Here is a 22,350-nt window from a genome sequence, read left to right on the forward strand (position 1 = left end):
AACCCCTACCATAGCAACAGTCTTAACCTACCCCCTACCATAGCAACAGTCTTAACCTAACCCCTACCATAGTAACAGTCTTAACCTAACCCCTATCATAGCAACAGTCGTAACCTAACCCCTATCATAGCAACAGTCTTAACCTAACCCCTACCATAGCAACAGTCTTAACCTAACCCCTACCATAGCAAGAGTCTTAACCTAACCCCTACCATAGCAACAGTCTTAACCTAACCCCTACCATAGCAACAGTCTTAACCTAACCCCTATCATAGCAACAGTCTTAACCTAACCCTTACCATGACAGTTTTAACCCAACCAGTAGTCTAACCCTAAAACATACCCTAACAGCAGTCTAACCCTAAAACATACCCTAACAGCAGTCTAACCTCACTCCTACCCTAATTGCAGCTGAAGCCTAACCCTACCATAAAAGCAGTCTAATCCTAAACCCTACCCTAACTGCAGACTTAACCGAAACCCTACCCTAACTGCAGACTTAACCGAAACCGTACCCCCTACCCTAACTGCAGCCAAAGCCTAACCCTACCCTAACTGCAGCCAAAGCCTACCCGTGGCTACCTGATCACATGACACTGCTAAATCACATTGCTACGATCAGGTCTAAATCCCCCCCCAGGCTTCACCCCAAACCCTACCGCTATCTCTTACCCTAAAACCGTCTGTCAACAGTGTGAATGCTGACATGTTTTCCATGTCGACATAACAGCTGCACATCTAGTATCTGCTCAATGTAACTATGGCCCTCATTCTGGTTGGCAAGCAAAGCAGCGTGATTTTGCTGGTTTGCGAGCCTTGTAGCGCCGCCTGCCCGATCGCCCGCCATCTGCAATCCCGCCCGCAGGGCTGCGAATGGAAGATTTGCATATACATCCATTGGCAGCCTTGTGTGGGAGCCCATTCGATGGTCGATGACCATCGAATGATTTTAGAAGCGCTCTCTCCCTGGTGACTTAGATAAGCGGCGCCCTGCTCTGTGAACAGGGCGGGCAGCTGACATCCGGTGATGGTGACGTCAGCTGCCTGCCCATGGAATCCAGGTAGCCATCCCCGTTTGCATGGGGACGCCCAGGAAACGCTGGCCGTTTGCATGCTTCCTGTACATCCACCCCGCTGCAATGCAAGTCTCCGAGGGCGCCAGCAGAGAAGACCTGCACATGCGCATATACAATTCTACACCGGTCGAATTCGCAACGGGCCGAACCGATTAGAATCAGAGCCTATATATCCATGTGATTATATACTGTCTATACTTGTGTACTTATTTTGGGGAGGGGGATAGACAGTCCACCTTTCGTGAACCCCACATCAGAACAAAGGCAGATATTCATATAAAGCTGCAGCAAGTGCAGAGACAGGCGGCATTTCCCTGCATGCCAGCAACGCCCACCACGCATTCCCTGCATTAAGGCATGGGATGTCCAGGGGCATATTTGCACCCTGCAGCTGGTTCCGATCAGAACCCTTAATGAGGCCCTTAGTGACGGCCTTCAGCATCCATCAATAGTCGGAGAAGGGAGTTGGGACGCGTGAATCAGGACATTATTAGTGGTGCATGTGCGCTATTCTTGGGAGTGACAGACTGTCCACTCCTGCAATAAGTAACCTGGAATATAACATTGTAAATAACACAACTACAGCTATTGCCAGGTGTAGGAAGAATTCCTGACATCATTGGTTCCAAAGGCCACGTACAGGAATCACCCTTAGGGCACTGGGCTGGGGGCTTACTACACACCACTCGGGAACCCCAGATAACACAGAGGAGTCCTCGCCAAGGTTCCGTGATCTTGTGTGCTGCGGAAGGATTTGATCCTGGCGGCATGGCACGTCACGTTCCTGGACACCAGGTTCTCTATGAAGAGTGCTGTTCTGCATGCCAGGAGAGTGTTCCGCTCTGGGATACACAGGAAAGCCCGGTCTTCCTACAGACAGTCACACTGACAGCTCGCTGCAGTGACAGGCGGACATACTATCACTGTAATGCAGGGTTCAGCCAGGCTGGAGACTGGAAGATAGACACGGTTCCCTAATCTAAGTAGGTCACAACTCTGATCCCAGACTGCACTCTTATCCACCTCCCCCAGACACCAGAGACGGAGACTGTCCCGACGCTCTATGGAAGGGGACTGAAGCTACTGTCATCCGGGTACTGATACCCTGTGTATGACATCTGCTACTAATAAGAGTTACAGTAGGTATTGGATGGACTGCATTTTACGGAACCCAATCTGCACCTGGCTCCAGGTACTGTAACAGGTGGGGGATAATATCTTCACGTTTCCTTGTTACAAACAAATGAGACGGTGAAAGGGAGCAGCGCAGGAAGCTGGACACAGTAACATCACAGTACTGGATCTCACCTCCATGGAACAGCACAGTACCGCATCCTCCTTCACATCGTACGACTGTAAGAGCTGCAGGGAAAGAAGCATCAGAAACAAAATGTTAAAAACAAAATGACAGCGAGTATAATATCACTAATAGATCGTACGTCGGGTGACCGTCATATGCACAAATGTAATGCAATAAGGACTTCCCCAATAAAACACAGGAACCCTGCGATGTCACTATAGTGACATCATCAGGGAGATTCAGTTTCAGGCGCAGCTTCATTTAACCAATTCCACCCTTTGATATTTGGAATCTTTTTTTAATAAAAACTCTTAACGGAGTTTCCCTAAAGAGTAAGGGCCAGCGCTAGATCACCGGATATCATCTGCCGCCTGCAATGTAAATACGTGTTATCTAGGCATTACGCTGTAAACATTTACGACAGCCTAGATGTTAATCACTTTTCCAAATGTGTTCCCGAATGACTGACAATTACTTAGCACTTGGTGCTGGGCCAAGACTGGGCTGAAGTCTCAGGGGGGAGAGTACGGAGATAGCGCCAGATCCCCGAGGACTTGTCTGTACTGAGGGCTGTGCTACACCACAAGTACGCAAAACGGTGTATTAGGACATAAATAGCACAGAGAGGGGGTGGAACACATACACACACAGTCATTTATAGAAACAGAATGGGACGGCACATCAGAACCACGTGGGCCATCTAGTCTGCCAATTAATGTACAATTACACCTACTTTTCCTACATGCATTAGAAAGATGTTGGAAAAGAGGTGGTGGTCAGGCTTGGTATGATTTTGTGGCATCAGATGGGTGGGAAAAAAACAATCAAATAACTGTTTACAGGTGTCTCGTTAGGAGGATGGGACTGAGGGAGGTCTCCCTATAAGTCTGGAGTCTCCTGGACATTCTGGGAGAGTAGGCATATTATAAATAGGGCCCTTTCATGTTGCCTCCTCTGAATAATATACATGGGAAGGGAGTGGGGGTGTTCCGGGGGAATTGGTATATCTGTCAGAATGAACTTAGGTCTACAGTCATTAGGTCGACCCCATTAGGTAGACTGGCTGGAACGTCGACCTGATTTAAGGTCGACATGGGCCAATGTCGACATGACTTAAGGTCGAATTTGCATAAAGGTCGACATGAGGAAGGTCGACTGGTCATAAGGTCGACATAGGTTTTTCACTGTTTTTTTATCCGAATGTCGACACAGTCGACATGGACACAGTTGGCAATGAGAATCGGACCCTCGCATCGCTCGCAATGCATCGGGCACGGTGGCTCGCTTCGCTCGCCACAGCTTTAATAACCTCCTCCACACCCTAGTGTATGGTAGGGCATGAAATACCGCCTGTCGGCACATGTCGGCTCAAAAAAAATGTGAAAAACCCCATGTCGACCTTATGACCAGTCGACCTTCCTCATGTCGACCTTTATGCAAATTCGACCTTAAGTCAGGTCGACCTTGGCCCATGTCGACCTTAAGTCAGGTCGACCTTCCTGCCAGTCGACCTAGTGGGGTCGACCTAATCGGCACATGTCGGCTCAAAAAAAATGTGAAAAACCCCATGTCGACCTTATGACCAGTCGACCTTCCTCATGTCGACCTTTATGCAAATTCGACCTTAAGTCAGGTCGACCTTGGCCCATGTCGACCTTAAGTCAGGTCGACCTTCCTGCCAGTCGACCTAGTGGGGTCGACCTAATGACTGTAGACCTAAGTTCATTCTAATAGATGATCGCTTCCCATTCCAGGAGGTCTGGAACACACAATGGTGCAGTGCTGAGCATTACTGCCAGGGTTCCTGCCATGGCCCTAACTGTGTGGAATTTGCATGCCTACAGTGCCGGATTCTGCCTCGATAAATCGGCCCTTTTGCGATATTGTATACAATAATTGTAACGTGTATGGGCACCTTCAAACTCCTCTCATAAGTGAGGCCTTCAAACAGGACCCCCTACGACAACAGCCAACTAACTACCTCTGTATGTGTTCTAGTGATGTCACCGACTCCTACACGACTACAGGCCAAATAATGGTGCAGCTTGTACAGGACCACGTACAGGGTACATTGGGTGTGAAAGGTTCAACAGAAGTGGTGGCAGACCGGACAGTGGTCATTACCTCCCTAAGGCAGGTATAGATGGGGCAGACGAGGACTCGGAAAGGTTCTCCCGCGCTACTCCTCATCGTGCCAAACACTTCGCAAAGGAACGTGATGAACCCCAACCAGCTCTCCACATCTGATTGGTGCAGATCCTCCCGGACAGAGAAATCCTTCTGTAAAACAAAGTCAACAAAAAACCACATCAGTTGGTGACACGAGGCGCCCTTAAGAAATAGGGAACTGGAAGCGCAATCAGACAGCTCAACAAGAGGAACCTGTTTGAGAAAGAAACTACTTTTGTCTTAAAGTTTTGAAATAAATTGGAGAAGAGGAAACCATTAAACCCAAACGCGGTTAGTTCAGTTTGTAAGAGATGAGACGGTTTGGCTGATGTCTTGTGTCGCCGCTGTTGCATCACTTCACCCAACCGCACAATTTCCAACTGTCAAAAAATGTTGTTGCGGCACTCAGTATGAGCTGTACTCCATTCTAGTCCACGGTCAATAGGTCAACACCAAAATGTTGACATATGAAAAAGTCAACGGGTTTTTCACGTGTTTTTCCTGAGCCATGTCGACCTATTTCAATGATCACATCAGGGTAGAATAAGACGTTCACATATAATGTCAGACATCAGAACATATGGGCATTGTCTTCTGAATCCAGTTACTATTATTGAGTGGTTTACTGAACACGTATGACTTCTGTTACTGTGACAGAGGTGTCCTTTTGTAATACGTCCAGGGATCTCCTGTATTGCAATTTTGTTGCATTTCTGAAGCGAATAAAAAGCACATTTTAGAGAAATGGATGGCACAATTTAATTGCAGATTCCATGGGGCAATTTGGGGATAGGTGGATGTGGACACATCTGTGGGCTTCCTGAATAGGCTGCCAGTATTACACCACCACTTGTATATGTAATCACCTTGTCGTTTAGGATAAGGTGGCTCGGGTTCATTAAACACTTTCTGAGCACAAGTAGGAACATGTTGCTTATCTCTGCTGGTACGGAGGTATTTTTAGTGACACAGAACTTGGGAAAAACGTATCTACGATCTATAGACAACTAGACAAGCATCCAAAAAAACATCACGAAAACCCCCCTGCAAACTAGTAAAACTATTGTTCTTCTAAAAAGCAATGGATAAGTTGCTCAGTGCATGCTGCCATATACGTGTTATATATATATATATATATATATATATATATATATATATATATATCTCATATATATAAATAAATATATGAGAGATATATATAACACATATATGGCAGCATGTGTGTGTGTGTGTGTGAGATATATTTAACACACACACACACACACACACACACACACACACACTGTGATGGTTAGCATTACTGCCTCACAGTGTTGAGGTCATGGGTTTGATTCCCACCATGGCCCTGTGCAGAGTTTGTATATTCTCCCCATGCTTGCGTGGGTTTCCTCCGGGTACTCCGGTTTCCATCCACAATCCAAAAATATACTGTAGGTTAATTGGCTCCCATTAAAACTAACCCTAGAATGTCTGTGTGCGTGTACATGTGGTAGGGAATATAGATTGTAAGCTCCACTGGGGCAGGGACTGATGTGAATATTCAACTATTCTCTGTAAAGCGCTGCAGAATATGTGGGTGCTATAGAAGAAATTGGTAATAAATAAATAAACAATATTTTCATGCATACTATCTAGTGTGTACGCACTGTATTGTCATTATTATATCCCGTCAGCTCAATTCTGTCTATATCGTGCAGGGGTGGCCAAACGGATGTGGTACATTTACCCGACAGTCGGGATTCCGACAGTCATTAGTCATACGTCAGAATCCCGACTGCACAGCGTGGGGAGCGCAATGAAGCCCCTTGCGGGCACCTATTTTATTCCCCCTCTATGAGGGTCGTGGACCCCCACGAAGGAGTAGTCGGGATTCCGACGTCGGAGTAATGACTGTCGGAATCCCGACTGTACGGGAGCCGCCCGGCACCCGGCCAAACTGGTCTTCAAGATTTACCAATGGTTCACATTCCCCAGATCACCTAGCTGGTGCACAGCTGTAGTCATTACTAACTGTCACATATCCCAGATCACCTAGCTGCTGCACAGCTGTAGTCATTACTAACTGTCACATGTCCCAAATCACCTAGCTGGTGCACAGCTGTAGTCAGTACTAACTGTCACATGTCCCAGATCACCTAGCTGGTGCACAGCTGTAGTCATTACTAACTGTCACATGTCCCAGATCACCTAGCAGCTGGTGCACAGCTGTAGTCATTACTAACTGTCACATGTCCCAGATCACCTAGCTGGTGCACAGCTGTAGTCATTACTAACTGTCACATGTCCCAGATCACCTAGCTGGTGCACAGCTGTAGTCATTACTAACTGTCACATGTCCCAGATCACCTAGCTGGTGCACAGCTGTAGTCATTACTAACTGTCACATGTCCCAGATCACCTAGCTGGTGCGCAGCTGTAGTCATTACTAACTGTCACATGTCCCAGATCCCCTAGCTGGTGCGCAGCTGTAGTCATCACTAACTGTCACATGTCCCAGATCACCTAACTGGTGCACAGCTGTAGTCATTACTAACTGTCACATGTCCCAGATCACCTAGCTGGTGCACAGGTGTAGTCATTACTAACTGTCACATGTCCCAGATCACCTAGCTGGTGTACAGGTGCAGTCATTACTAACTGTCACATGTCCCAGATCACCTAGCTGGTGTACAGGTGCAGTCATTACTAACTGTCACATGTCCCAGATCACCTAACTGGTGCGCAGCTGTAGTCATTACTAACTATCACATTGTCAAACCTGTGCATCCATTCCTACTATAGATCCGCAGGTGGCCTGAGACATGAACTGTTGGTAGATCTCGAGGACAGGTTTGGCCACCCCTGGTTAGTGTACAGTATATGTACTATATTGTTTATTCAGGAGTTCCAGCCAGTTCAAGGGAAATCGTTGACGACAATGCAACGCTCGCGGTGTCGTCTAAAGTGTATCCAGCTTAAGAGATCTGGTTGTCCCGAGTAGCGGGTCGACATTATGTCCACACCTGGTATCAACATGGTGCTAAGTGACAACCCATAGAGACAGCATGAGAAGAGCTACCCTGGTAACTCTCAGTCACCACCAAGCGGGTACCCTGTGCCCACTCAGGGTTAAGCCCCAGATTGATTCTGCTCCCTGCTAACGCTATCGTCTGCTCCCATGCCAGAGACCGGTGTAATAACTTTAAATATTTACATGTCAGCCCTACTGTGAACACGCGTGGCGCGCTGACTGCATGCACATCTGGCGGACATGTGTATCAGGTCCTATTGCTTCAGTGATTTGTTATTTCACACCTCAATGTGCCGTGCTTCTATGGCAATCATTACTGTTACTAAACTCTGCAACCACGGGAGCCAGGCCGTGGAAATAATGTCTTCCTATTGGGCCACTGCGGTGCGCACAGCGGCGATGAGGTCACGTCTCGCGGTGCTACCATCACGTCATGCAGAACACATTTATTTAGGCTGCATAACTACGTTAGGAATGTTCAATACTTTGGCTGCAACGCGCAGGGAGGACGGAACATTATACCAGTCTGCCAGGCGAATGGGTGATGCCACAGGATTACATTGTAGGGATAGAATAAACTATTTCCTGCTATAACTCACAAGATACTGATGACTACATAATCTACTGCACCTTATGGCGATACAGAGGGCACTGGGATTCAACATCTGGCATAACGAATGATTAGGCAATTGCTATGATGTAATTGGATGATGTCATCGCGGTATGTCATAATTCAGTGACCAGGACAGAACAGGAGGAATACCGAGATCACTTAATTATGGATAACGAGGCCCAGATTTAAGTTTTTTCTGGGTTCCTCATCTGCCAACATAGAAGAGACTGATCAGGCCACCTTAGGACCGGCCATTCCACTAATAGAAATCTTTCCAATTTTCTCCTAAATACAGGTTGTTCACGGGTAGCGTGCATGTGCGCTAGGAGGACACTACTAGGTTTGTAACTCAGGAGATCCAATCTGTGGGTTACTGTATGTTATGCTGACCCATTGCTTATGTTGACCGTTTATGAGTTGTTTACGTTTTTGGATGTCAATTTGTACTATCCCGCTGTAACCCAGGCACATATACTACCGCTCTCTCCCAATGTAACCCAGGCACATATACTACCGCTCTCTCCCGCTGTAACCCAGGCACATATACTACCGCTCTCTCCCGCTGTAACCCAGGCACATATACTACCGCTCTCTCCCAGTGTAACCCAGGCACATATACTACTGCTCTCTCCCGCTGTAACCCAGGCACATATATTACTGCTCTCTCCCGGTGTAACTCAGGCACATATACTACTGCTCTCTCCCGGTGTAACCCAGGCACATATACTACTGCTCTCTCCTGCTGAAACCCAGGCACATATACTACTGCTCTCTCCCAGTGTAACCCAGGCACATATACTACTGCTCTCTCCCAGTGTAACCCAGGCACATATACTACTGCTCTCTCCTGCTGTAACCCAGGCACATATACTACTGCTCTCTCCCAGTGTAACCCAGGCACATATACTACTGCTCTCTCCTGCTGTAACCCAGGCACATATACTACTGCTCTCTCCTGCTGTAACCCAGGCACATATACTACCGCTCTCTCCCGGAGTAACCCAGGTACATATACTACTGCTCTCTCCTGCTGTAACCCAGGCACATATACTACCGCTCTCTCCTGCTGTAACCCAGGCACATATACTACCGCTCTCTCCCAATGTAACCCAGGTACATATACTACTGCTCTCTCCCGATGTAACCCAGGCACATATACTACTGCTCTCTCCCGATGTAACCCAGGCACATATACTACTGCTCTCTCCCGATGTAACCCAGGTACATATACTACTGCTCTCTCCCGATGTAACCCAGGCACATATACTACTGCTCTCTCCCAGTGTAACCCAGGCACATACTACCGCTCTCTCCCAATGTAACCCAGGCACATATACTACTGCTCTCTCCCGATGTAACCCAGGCACACACAGTATACTAATGATGTCTCCCAATGTAACCCAGGTACATATACTACTGCTCGCTCCCGATGTAACCCAGGCACATATACTACTGCTCTCTCCCGATGTAACCCAGGCACATATACTACTGCTCTCTCCCGATGTAACCCAGGCACATATACTACTGCTCTCTCCCAGTGTAACCCAGGCACATATACTACCGCTCTCTCCCGCAGTAACCCAGGCACATATACTACTGCTCTCTCTCCCGGTGTAACCCAGGCACATATACTACCGCTCTCTCCCGCTGTAACCCAGGCACATATACTACTGCTCTCTCTCCCGGTGTAACCCAGGCACATATACTACTGCTCTCTCCTGCTGTAACCCAGGCACATATACTACTGCTCTCTCCTGATGTAACCCAGGCACATATACTACTGCTCTCTCCTGCTGTAACCCAGGCACATATACTACTGCTCTCTCCCGGTGTAACCCAGGCACACATACTACTGCTCTCTCCTGCTGTAACCCAGGCACATATACTACTGCTCTCTCCCGATGTAACCCAGGTACATGTTCTACTACTGCTCTCTCCTGCTGTAACCCAGGCACATATACTACCACGCTCTCTCCTGATGTAACCCAGGCACATATACTACTGCTCTCTCCTGCTGTAACCCAGGAACATATACTACTGCTCTCTCCTGCTGCATTTTGCCAGCCAAGCTATTTTTCGTGGTGAACTATACGTTTATTATTTAGACGCATAACCCGTTAAAATGCCCCATAGACGACAGGGCTCCTGGACTTCTATGTAAGAATCAAAAACCGACAATCAATTTTAAATTGGAGTCCGCTGATCCTCTGCGCCGCTCTCTGCATTTCACGTAACATAACTCTGCATGTACGCAAATAAAAGCAGACAAGTGTTTAAGGAGCCAGAGATAAGGGCTGTGAATGGCTGAGTGAGTCTCAGGAGTAGTCTGGGAGAGTGAAAGGCGACACAGAGCAGCCAGCAGAGATAGTGGAGGAGAGTTATTAGCTGTAGGATAGAAGAAGTGCCAATCACTTGATAATGAAGTGAGGGGAGGAAAGAAATGCAGTGCGATCCCAGATAACATTCCTGAGGAACAGGCAGCAGGAAAGTGTGATAGGACTGGAGAGAGGGAAGGAATGCAGCCTGGGAGGAGGAGATAATGCCTGGCTGGGGCTGAAGGCAGACAAAAGGGTGCCTCTATTCCAGGCACTTAAAGGACCACGGAGCCCCAAAATGGACATTTTCACATATGAACCTTAAGGGGAATTTTTAAAAAAAAAAATCAGCTTTACTCTGGTGCAGTGAGGTTAGACAAGAACGTACTGGAACCATCTCAGACACACCCCTCACCCTGGACCCTGTGCTAGTCGGCTACTATACAGATAGGGCCCCATGGTTAGTGTAATGGTTAACACTGCTGCCTTCACAGCGCTGAATTCTGGGGTTCAGTTTCCACCACAATATTGTGTGCAGTTTGTATGTTCTCTCTGCTGGCATGGTGTCCTCCCAAAATATACTGGTAACTTACGGGGCCTACACACGGGGAGATGAGCAATGTGCTGCTGAGTGATCTGTCAGGGACAGTGGCCCAGACACCGGCAATTATAGAAACATAGATTATACAATTATACATTTATCCAGACTGTTGGATATTAATAGCTTGGGCGATAACAACGCACCAGCCCGCGCATTGCTATCTCTATGGTCCCTACACATGGAGCAATGTAGGGGCATTTTCTAAAGGCGGCCATACATCAGAAAGGGGTGTACACATGCTCCGATTTTGACAGGTTTTAGATTAGATTTTGCTTATAGAAGCAAAATCAAATCGAAATCGGTTTTTAAGAAGCTTTAAACCCGCAATTCGATTCGATGCTCGCTCCCGTTTTTTCTATATCGAAAAGAAAAATAGACTGTACAGGCCAGGAAATATCGAATTCGATATCGAATGCAAAAGTGCAGATCGGAAGTAAAATCAAACGGAAAGCTCAGGCCAAATCGGTCAAACGACCGATTGCATGTGCTTAAAAACATCAGCTCCCAATCCCAACTGATCAACTGATGCAGCACGTCTGATCCGAGGACCAATCCTCCATCCCGCGGGACCGCGCATTGCACGATTGTGTGCACACAATCTGCATAAAATCCATCATACAACCAGCCGAGATTGTACGAATGGGTACAATATCGTTCTGGTGCATGTGGGCCTTAAGCGATCTAGTCAGATCGCTTAGAAAATGGCCGGGGATCGCTATGTGTGTACGAGTTAATTAACTCCTGACAAGAATTAACCCTGGGGTGTACTGTAGACGTGTACATGTAGTAGTGAATATTTATTTATTTACAGTTTATTATACAGCAAAGGGCGGCTCTTGTGGTAACATGAGGTGCAAGCAAGCGGGAGGTGACCTGATGGCAGGATGTAAGCAAAGCAGAGATGGCCAAGGCATAAGGGCAGGGGGTTGGAGAAGCAGCCTCATGGCTAGGTTATGCAACAGAAGGGTACGCTTTGACGGACAGGTGGGTTTTCAGCGCCCGTTGGAAGCTTTGCAAGGCCGGGGAGAGTAGCTGTGAGTATAGATTTAGGAATGTATGTGTACAGAGGGAATGGGATCATTCGTCAGACTGCATTTAGGTGTACAGACATTAGGTCGACTGGCAGGAAGGTCGACCTGACTTAAGGTCGACATGGGCCAAGGTCGACATGACATAAGGTCGAATTTGCATAAAGGTCGACATGAGGAAGGTCGACTTGTCATAAGGTCGACATGGGTTTTTCACTGTTTTTTGAGCCGAATGTCGACACAGTCGACATGGACACAGTTGGCAATGAGAATCGGACCCTCGCATCGCTCGCTATGCTTCGGGCACGGTGCCTCGCTGCGCTCGGCACACTATTTTATTCTCCCACCACGCCCTAGTGGATGGTAGGGCATGAAATACCGCCTGTCGGCACATGTTGGCTCAAAAAACAGTGAAAAACCCATGTCGACCTTATGACCAGTCGACCTTCCTCATGTCGACCTTTATGCAAATTCGACCTTAAGTCATGTCGACCTTGGCCCATGTCGACCTTAAGTCAGGTCGACCTTCCTGCCAGTCGACCTAGTGGGGTCGACCTAATGACTGTAGACCTAAGTTCATTCTAATAGATGACCGCATCCCGTACAGAGATGTGAGGGGATAGCATACGCAGAATATGCAACTCTGTGCGAGTACCAACAGGCTGGCAAGACTGGGGGACAACATTCATACATTGTAAGCTTGCGAGCAGGGCCCTCCAACCTCTATGTCTGTCTGTAATCACCCAGTTTGGCTCATCACGGTTTCCAATTGTTAAGCGTAACAGAATATGCTGCGCTAAATAAGAAACCGTATATAAATAAATAAATAATAAAATGTGACTAGAATATGTAAACTCATAACATGGAAAATCATAACATTTAGAACTAGAGAAGAGTACACTTTGCCAACTAAGAGAGACTACACAAAGCTGGCTTAAGAAACAGCGCCATCTACTGTCATTTTAGAATAATTGATCAAGTAATACTCAGCCTTTAGCTGTTGCAATACTTCCATATCATCAACCAATTTAAATGACTAAGTTAAGTTTTGGGACCATACAAAAGTTCTCAAGGGAGGCAGAGAGGGCCGAGGGCTGGCAGGGGGTGGACCCAAGGGGTACGCCCAGCAAAATGCTGGGCATACCCCTGCGAGTGCAGGTGGGTCGATGCCTGAATGTTCTGAATCAGACCCTAAGTATCATATGAGACAAAAAGGTCATTACAGGGGGCAGGAGCCTCTTAAAGATAAACTGCGAGGGGCCATAATAACCAAGGCAAACAAAAAGTAACAGGATATGTGGTTGGACACACACACAAACACTGACACCAAGGACTCCGGCTCACACATAGTAACACTGTTCCAATACTCTCTGCCCATAACGAATTCTTCAGAAGTGCATTTTTGTCTGTGTCACTAGGAAAGGGCTATCGGATAGCAGTAAATTATGCCTGCTATTCTGAGCCTGTTAGGAGAGATGCCCAGGAATAAAGTGAGGCCCGATAGCTTAGACTGCTCTCATTCTATTTCCCCCTGTCCCCGGGGACAGCCGGATCGGGCATGTTTAAACCATGACCAGCAGGTCCTGACCCAATCCGATAACTAATTGGAAGCAATCATGGGAGCGGGCCTTGGGTTTAAATCACGTTGATATCAGTTTCCCATCAAATGCAAAAAGTGGTTAAAGGACAGCAATGCTAGCCATTACACCAACTATGCCGCCCAAGGCATGCAGACGCATTACACTGGGCGGCACTGATTCTGTGGAAGGTTCTGACGATCAGGGCAGAGATAACGAAGATATGGACGGTCATTAAGAATGGCTGACTGGCACACTAATATAATGTACACGTATATTTAGTGTGCACCATACAACGCATGCTGTCAGTAGTCTGCATTACATTGCGCTCGGTCTCTGTACTGCTAAGGTGGAATAATCCATAACGCCGCGCAGGAACAAAGACGGCACACATGTCAGACAAGACGCTACATGTTCGGGTCTTCGCTTTTACGACTCATATACACATTGGCCTTTAAGCACTGTATCCAGTTATATATTGAACAGGAGAAGCAATGACGGCAGGGTGGACGGGTGTTATAGAGCAGTGGTTCTCAACCTTGGGCCTCAAGGTCCCCCAACAGTGCACGTTTTCCAGGTCTCCACACAGAATCACAGGTGAACTAATTAGCTCCACCTGTGATCTTTTAAAATGTGTCAGTGAGTAATGAGTGCACCTGTGCAACTGCCAGGTGACCTGGAAAACGTGCACTGTTGAGGGTCCTTGAGAACCGAGGTTGAGAACCACTATTATAGAGAATGAGCCGCTCTATGAAGCAGGGAACACAAGAAAAACATTCTAGGCCTCATTTCAACATTGTGGAAAGGCCATGACCCTAATATTTCTACAGAAACATCGCTCACCGCAGTGACTATACACATAATGCCATATAGTAGGGACAACACCTCACATAATGCCTTATAGTAGTGCCATCACTTCACATAATGCCCCATAGCAGTGCCATCACTTCACATAATGCCCCATAGTAGTGCCATTACCTCACATAATGCCCCATAGCAGTGCCATCACCTCACATAATGCCCCATAGCAGTGCCATCACTTCACACAATGTCCCATAGCAGTGCCATCACCTCATATAATGCCCCATAGCAGTGCCATCACTTCACATAATGCCCCATAGTAGTGCCATTACCTCACATAATGCCCCATAGTAGTGCCATTACCTCACATAATGCCCCATAGTAGTGCCATTACCTCACAATGCCCCATAGTAGTGCCATTACCTCACATAATGCCCCATAGCAGTGCCATTACTTCACATAATGCCCCATAGCAGTGCCATCACCTCACATAATGCCCCATAGCAGTGCCATCACTTCACACAATGTCCCATAGCAGTGCCATCACCTCATATAATGCCCCATAGCAGTGCCATCACTTCACATAATGCCCCATAGTAGTGCCATTACCTCACATAATGCCCCATAGTAGTGCCATTACCTCACATAATGCCCCATAGTAGTGCCATTACCTCACATAATGCCCCATAGCAGTGCCATCACCTCACATAATGCCCCATAGCAGTGCCATCACCTCACATAATGCCCCATAGCAGTGCCATCACTTCACATAATGCCCCATAGCAGTGCCATCACCTCACATAATGCCCCATAGCAGTGCCATCACTTCACATAATGCCCCATAGTAGTGCCATCACCTCACATAATGCCCCATAGTAGTGCCATTACCTCACATAATGCCCCATAGTAGTGCCATTACCTCACATAATGCCCCATAGTAGTGCCATTACCTCACATAATGCCCCATAGTAGTGCCATTACCTCACATAATGCCCCATAGTAGTGCTATTACCTCACATTAATGTCCCATAGCAGTGCCATCACTTCACATTATGTCCCGTAGTAGTGCCATAACCTCACAAAATGCCCCATAGCAGTGCCATCACTTCACATAATGCCCCATAGCAGTGCCATCACCTCACATAATGCCCCATAGCAGTGCCATCACTTCACATTATGTCCCGTAGTAGTGCCATAACCTCACAAAATGCCCCATAGCAGTGCCATTACCTCACATAATGCCCCATAGCAGTGCCATCACTTCACACAATGTCCCATAGTAGTGCCATTACCTCACATAATGCCCCATTACCTCACATAATGCCCCATAGCAGTGCTATTACCTCACATAATGTCCCATAGCAGTGCCATCACTTCACATTATGTCCCGTAGTAGTGCCATAACCTCACAAAATGCCCCATAGTAGTGCCATCACCTGTCCCATAGTAATGCCATCACCTCACATAATGTCCCATCAGTTCACATAATGTCCCATAGCAGTGCCATAATTGTAAATAAAGCCCAATAGTAGTGCCATAACCTCATAATGCCCTATAGTAGTACAGTCCATCACCTCACATCATGCCCCATAGTAGTGGAATCATTTTACATAAAGCCCTATATTCAGGGTTGCCTACCCTACCGAAATGGCCAGGAGGCTCACAAAAATCAGCCCCCCCCCCCAGAACTGCACTGAAATTGTTATACACACTACAATACACACAGACTATATAACAACTTTAGTCTTCTATACAGACACATAATATAGTGTGTGTACACAGGAGGTCGTGTGCGTATAAAGTATGTATGTTTCAGGACCGGCTTGGGCAAAGCTGGCAGGGCGTGAAGCTGGTACACATGACGATGTATAGTCTTGCCCGCTGTCATTGTTCCCAGTAACTGGCAAGGAACGGTACACAAGTTCATATAGATGGGTATGTTCCTGCATGTCAATGTCTGCTGCCATCAGCTTCCTCTCCAGACACGATCCCATTACGGGCACATCCCTGCACTTCCTAAAAAACCTCTTTCCACAATAGACTTTCAAGAGTCTTCCTTCATTTTGGGGGAAGCATTGCATTCTGAAGGGCCCGTCTCTCACACTTCAAAGGGAATGTGTTACAGTCCCAGCCAGGAGACACAGTCAACATGTGACCTCTGACTTCTCTTACTGTGGAGTTATCCAAGTGCTCATCATCACTGTCGCCGGCTCTCCCTAAGAGACCGTCTCGAGGGAGAATGGGAATTTGGTGACCACAAGCTATGGGGCCCGTCCACATGGGCCGGTTGCTTTTTTGTTTTTTTTCCAACCTAGCCAGGAAGACTGCCTGGAGACTAGATTAAAAATAGTCCCATGCAGAAAATGCTGGTAATAACTGTGGTCTTGGTTTTCTTTGTAAAATGCATTTTTGTGTTAATTAACAGATGCCGCAGGAACGTCAAAAATGCAAAAACAGTTCTTTTTTTAAGTATTCAATCTTTACGGATGACAAGTGTACGGCTTTATAAAAGGCCCATATTGTTCCTTGTGGACAGTACGAGGCCTTTACTGGCAACTAGAGAGGAGATGCGCTGCAAATGGAAATTGCCGGGACTACATTCCTTACCGTGGTCTCCATGAGCCTTCACAGTCTGCCAGTAAGATGCAGAGAATGAACATTTAACGCTAGAAGATGCTGGAGACACGCTAACACTAACAAATTAGCTGCAACTCATCCCGCCAACTACAAATTTCATAGGCAAACTTTATTAGGGGGTCACCCAACAGTTCAGGGACATAACTATGTCATTGTTTCTGTTGGCGCACCATGACATTCAGTGGTTCGGGCACAAGACTGATGAAGGGAATGGGAGAGAATTAATTTTTTTCCTTTCCCTGTTTATACTTCTGCACCTTAGTGACTGGTAATAATCGGACCCCTTACTGGGGGAAGGGGTGGTCGCTGTTACCACAGATCACAGCCAACGTTGTGGCAGAATGTCCCGAGCCTGATGGCATCTAGAGGACCTTCCCCAGCTGTCGGGACACAGGTCTGACTCTTGGGACAACCCTTGCTTGGAACGGCGTTATGGGCAAGGCTGATGTGATGGAAAGCTCCCTAGCCAAAACTTCAGCTTACTGCGTCCACCAACTCCACCCGCACTCCAATATTGACTTTATTGAACCTCAAATGAAAGTTTAAAGGTGGCGCCTTAACTTTGTGCTAGACTCAGGGCCCCTCCCCTAGATTCCGGAGCCCGTAGGCAGTTGCCTAACGGTAAAGCCGGCCTTGACTATAGGTATGACACAATATCACAACAAGCCGGGTGTGTCCGCATCTTTTGCCGTGCCAGAACGTGGACCACCCCAGACCAGCAAAGCCCAGTTAGTAGCAGAAGTTTCCTTTGGTGAATGGGTCTGGTGGCACGAGCTCAGCTGGTTACAATAGGCAGTCACAATTTGCTGCCCAAGTCTGTGGAAAATAGGTTAACGGATGGAAGCAAGCGGCGTCTGGTAGCTTCTTTCCATGTATTAAAAGGGATTTTGGGTCCCGTTGGCTGCATGACACAGTGACAATAAGCTCCAGGAAATCCTCGCCTCTAATGCAATGGAGTCATTGAGAGAAAATTCTTAAGTTACTTTTCAGACTGGCTGGGATTAAAGGGAGCTCACTCGGTGACAGATGGCCGGGCTCAGAGACTAATGCATTAGGCTGGCACAGTCTGCGGCGTGACAAAGACATCAGCAAAGTAGACTGGAAGACAGCGGCAGTCACAATAACTGGGGAGGGGGGATATGCTGGATGACAATTAAACATTTGTTAACTAATTAGTGTTTTGTCAGCTTAAAGCCTTGCAGTAATTCCTCTAAGAACGCCATAGTACTTATTTAAGCAGATTTGGACGAGGTGACTTAATTCTCGAAGGGTCACACATCATTAATTTATTATAATCGTGGTTTTTGTAGTTTACCCCATTTGGTATTATCTGATTGGAGGGTGGGGGGGAGGCATTTAGAAAATGATGCTGATGCCGCAGTTTGGGACTGAAATAATTCCAAAAGGGAGCAGTCGCCACAGCAACGATGGCTGCCTGGAACCGGCGACCTTCTGGGAGGTATAGCGTACCTCGGCAAAAAGGCGCGACTGCCAGGCTTTTTGGCTGAACTCTTGGCCGCCTTGATGCTCGCGGAGAAATATTTAGATGACATTTTAAATAATCCGACTTTTTTCATAGCTTCTATACATGATATACGCAATTTTATTTGTTCTAGAAGATGGTATCCAGCTATTATTTACATAATGAAGAAGGCAGAAATCAAGCATGGAAGCCAAAAGTTAGCTCCTCGGTTTTAACAAACAAGCAGCATTATCCCACAGCGGCACGGAGCGAAACATGGAAGCGATGCTGGAGACAGCGTCGCGGTGAGGTACAGAGAGGGTTGGCGAGGGGGCCGATCTGAGATTCTCCCATGAACCCCATTATCAGGAGCGAGATGCTTTCCTCACTTCAGGAAGCCTTGGAGACAGATTAAGTGGACAGAGAGAAAAACGGTCATTTTTCAATCACAGCTTGTAACATGGCAGTTAGGAGCTGGTTGGCTGGAACTTTATTTCCGTCCGCTTTTTCGGGTATGGCTCATTAGGTCGATAGTCAATAAGTAGACCATAATTGGTCGACATGCTTTAGGTCAAAAGGTCGACACAGGAAAAAGTCAATTTTTTCCTGGGGCTGTTGGGTGTCTATGTCAACATGTGTCGACATGGACACCAAATAAATGTATCGCGTGTGCTCGTCAAACTTTTATATTGTCCCTCTATACCCACTGGAAAGGTGAAGTATGAACAAGTCGGTTTTAAAAAATAAATAAAATATAATCATGGAAAACACATGTCAACCTTTTTCGATGTCGACATTTTGTCTATGCCAACCTCTTTCATGTGTTGACCTAAAGGTCGACAGTCAATAGGATCGACACCGCTGGCTTGACATATTGCAAGGTCGACAGGGGTCTAGGTCGACACGGGACAATGTCGACATGACATTAGGTCGACACAAGCATTAGGTTAACAGTCAAAAGGTCGACATGGGGTTTTTCACAGTTTTTTTACCCGAATGTCAACACCGTCGACATGGGTCCTGGATTAAGTGCACCGCATCGCTCGCCATGCTTCGGCCAATATTTTATTCTCCCACCACGCCCTAGTGGATGGGAAGGGCATGAAATACCTCCTGCCGGCACAAAAAAAACTGTGGAAAACCCCATGTCAACCTTTTACTGTCGACCTAAACCATGTTGACATAATGCTTGTGTCGACCTAATGTAATGCCGACCGTGCCCCATGTAGACCTAGACCCCTGTCAACCTTGCAGTATGTTGACCCAACGGTGTCGACCATCTTTAGGTCGACAAACCGACCGTATCCCCTTTAATCTACCCTTTCTCCAAGGCACAACCCTGTCGTCCCAGGCCCTGTCGACCGTCAGTGGTCCACCCTATGATCGTACCCAGCAGGAACTGATGGGATCGTGTTATGAATCGAGGTTCTCTTTGCGCTCTGGGGAAGGCTCCTGCAGTTTCTAGTGTGTGTTCTGTACGTGGGTTCAGCCATTGCAGAGGCAGCAGTAGGGCTGGGGGCAGGCGTTCCGGCTAGGGAAGGGTAAAGGCAGAAGAAGCCTTTTTATATCAGCGTCCTGATGCACATCCCGGGTTGCTATTGCTGGAAGAGCTGACTGGAGGTGGATCACAGAGGGATTCGGTGCCCCACCCACCCTGCAATGCTGACCTGTAATTCACCGAGGGGCAGATGTAAATTGCTTCCCCATTTAAAGCTGTTTTTTATTTATAGAGGAGAGAAGAACTTGAGGTTTCTTTTATTGGAGCTGTTGAGGCCGGGCTGGACTGAAATATAAATAATCAGAGTTCACGGCAAGTGTGTCCTTCCCCGCGGCTGGGTAGTGATGAGGGTTCGGGGGCCTAGTGGGATGTGGGAAGCCCGGAGTCGCTCCGGAGGCTGCAATCCGTAGCCGGTCTGTCCCTCCACAGGCAATATTCTCATGGACTTATACCAAACAGGTCAGGGTGTAAGGATATCCATGTCCAGTCAGAGATGGTTAAAAAAAAACCTGACTGAGGTGAAGTCACCTGTGCTCATGCATGGATAGACTTACAACATGGAGTGTTTGGCTGCCTTGAAGTTTGGGATACCCCTGACTTATTCCCACCTCGGCTCTAACTGTGTGGAGTTTGTATGTTCTCATTGCACTTGTGTGGGTTTCCTCCCACTATCCCAAAATATGCTAATTGGTTCCTAAAAAAAATTAACCCTAGCCAAGGTTCCTGGATGTACCAGGAGCTAGTGACATCACAGTGAACGCTAGTCTGCTATTGGCTCATCTAACAAGATGGCAGCCTCCCTTATGCACGGCCACGGAATGCAGTAGACAAAATAACTTAGAAAGCAATTTCTGAGCGATATTTTGAACAATGTCGGCTAGTGCAGGCATGTCCAAACTGTGGCCCTCCAGCTGAAACTACACATCTCAGCATGCCTTGCCACAGTTTTAGCATTCCCTAATAGTAAAACTGTGGCAAGGCAGGATGGGACTTGTAGTTTCACAAAAGCTGAAGGGCCATAGTTTGGACATGCCTGGTCTAAGGGCCTTATTCTGGTTGGTGCGGCCGGGCCGTACGCGTACGTCCCGGGGTTTTTTATGTTCTGCGCATGCGTACATTCGCTAATGCGCAGGCGCGAACACTCCACAACGCTTACGGACGGGTCTCTACGTGCGAAAAAACCTATACGCGAGTGTACGTGCATTGGGGGCGGCATAGGGGCGTGATGAGGGGAGGGGCCGAAATAATGAGGGAAAATGGGCGTAAATATGGGCGTACACGGGGGTGTGCACCAAAAATGAGCGGTGCTACTACCGCACGATCGACTAAAGCACCGTTCATTTCGGACACAAAACAGGCGGCCGCCAACCGCCATCTCAAACCACCCCTACAGATACCGCATGCCAGCGTGCGCCTGGGTTAGCTAATTTACGCTGATTACTACCAAACACATATACCTGAATGTAATAACCAATGCTGCAGTCTATTAAGTCCAAACCATGATTTCACTACCTGCAAGCCACACACATCACTCTAACACATTGGAAGCTTATCTTTCTATACTTCTCTACATTTAAAGGTTTGTTTAATTTAAGGTAAGAATCTTTGTAAGACCTGCTTATATATGCTAAGGTAGGTATTTGTTAAACAGTTAGACACATTCACTACGTGCTTTCATAGACTTTACACAGTAGCACACTCAATCTACACAAGTCGACATGTGTCAACGTGTTCACTCTAATACAAACATAGGTTTTGTATTTATGACACAATAACATAAACCACATCTAACACCTACAAAGGATGTTTCAGCAATGTTTTAAGCCCATGGCCACTATTTTGCACATTAATTAATTCAATCAATTAATTTTCATAATTATAGTTGAAAGGCAAGATTTGCAGGTCCATATATGTGAAGGGTATGCCAGCGTACACGGACGTACGCTCACTCTCACGAGCGGTGACATAAGCTGACTTTTCTATTGAAAACAATAGGGACCCGTCCGTGCAAGCTGGCGTACGCTCAGATAGCCGCAAGAAGTCGGTGAGAAGACGGCCGAGAGACGTCCGTAAACGGTGGTGTACGCTCAATTGTACGCCAGTTGTCGGAGTGTAAGGGCTGGCCCGTCCGTGTACGTTGGCGTACGCTCAATTGTACGCCACTCCCCTTTGCCGATGTTTCTGGCCGTACGAATGCGGCTGAGTTGTGGGTGGACTTAACCCCAACGGCCGCGTATGGATAGCGTACGTTAATAGCGAACGT

At 47.2% G+C, this 22,350-nt stretch overlaps 1 protein-coding gene across 3 annotated transcripts in view; it reads right to left on the reverse strand.

Annotated features, from left to right (window-relative positions):
- The window catches only part of CTIF (cap binding complex dependent translation initiation factor), a 156,764-nt gene that overhangs the window by 10,802 nt on the left and 123,612 nt on the right, over positions 1 to 22,350 (reverse strand). For all 3 annotated transcript variants that reach the window (XM_083155298.1, XM_083155299.1, XM_083155301.1), the window contains 2 exons: positions 4,501 to 4,656; positions 2,385 to 2,438 (listed from right to left, as the gene is read on the reverse strand). In XM_083155298.1, coding sequence (XP_083011424.1) covers positions 2,385 to 2,438; positions 4,501 to 4,656 — 210 coding nt within the window. The remainder of the gene's footprint in view (positions 1 to 2,384; positions 2,439 to 4,500; positions 4,657 to 22,350) is intronic.

The sequence above is a fragment of the Crinia signifera genome, chromosome 1, assembly GCF_055691185.1.
Source record: "Crinia signifera chromosome 1, ASM5569118v1, whole genome shotgun sequence".
NCBI lineage: Eukaryota > Metazoa > Chordata > Amphibia > Anura > Myobatrachidae > Crinia > Crinia signifera.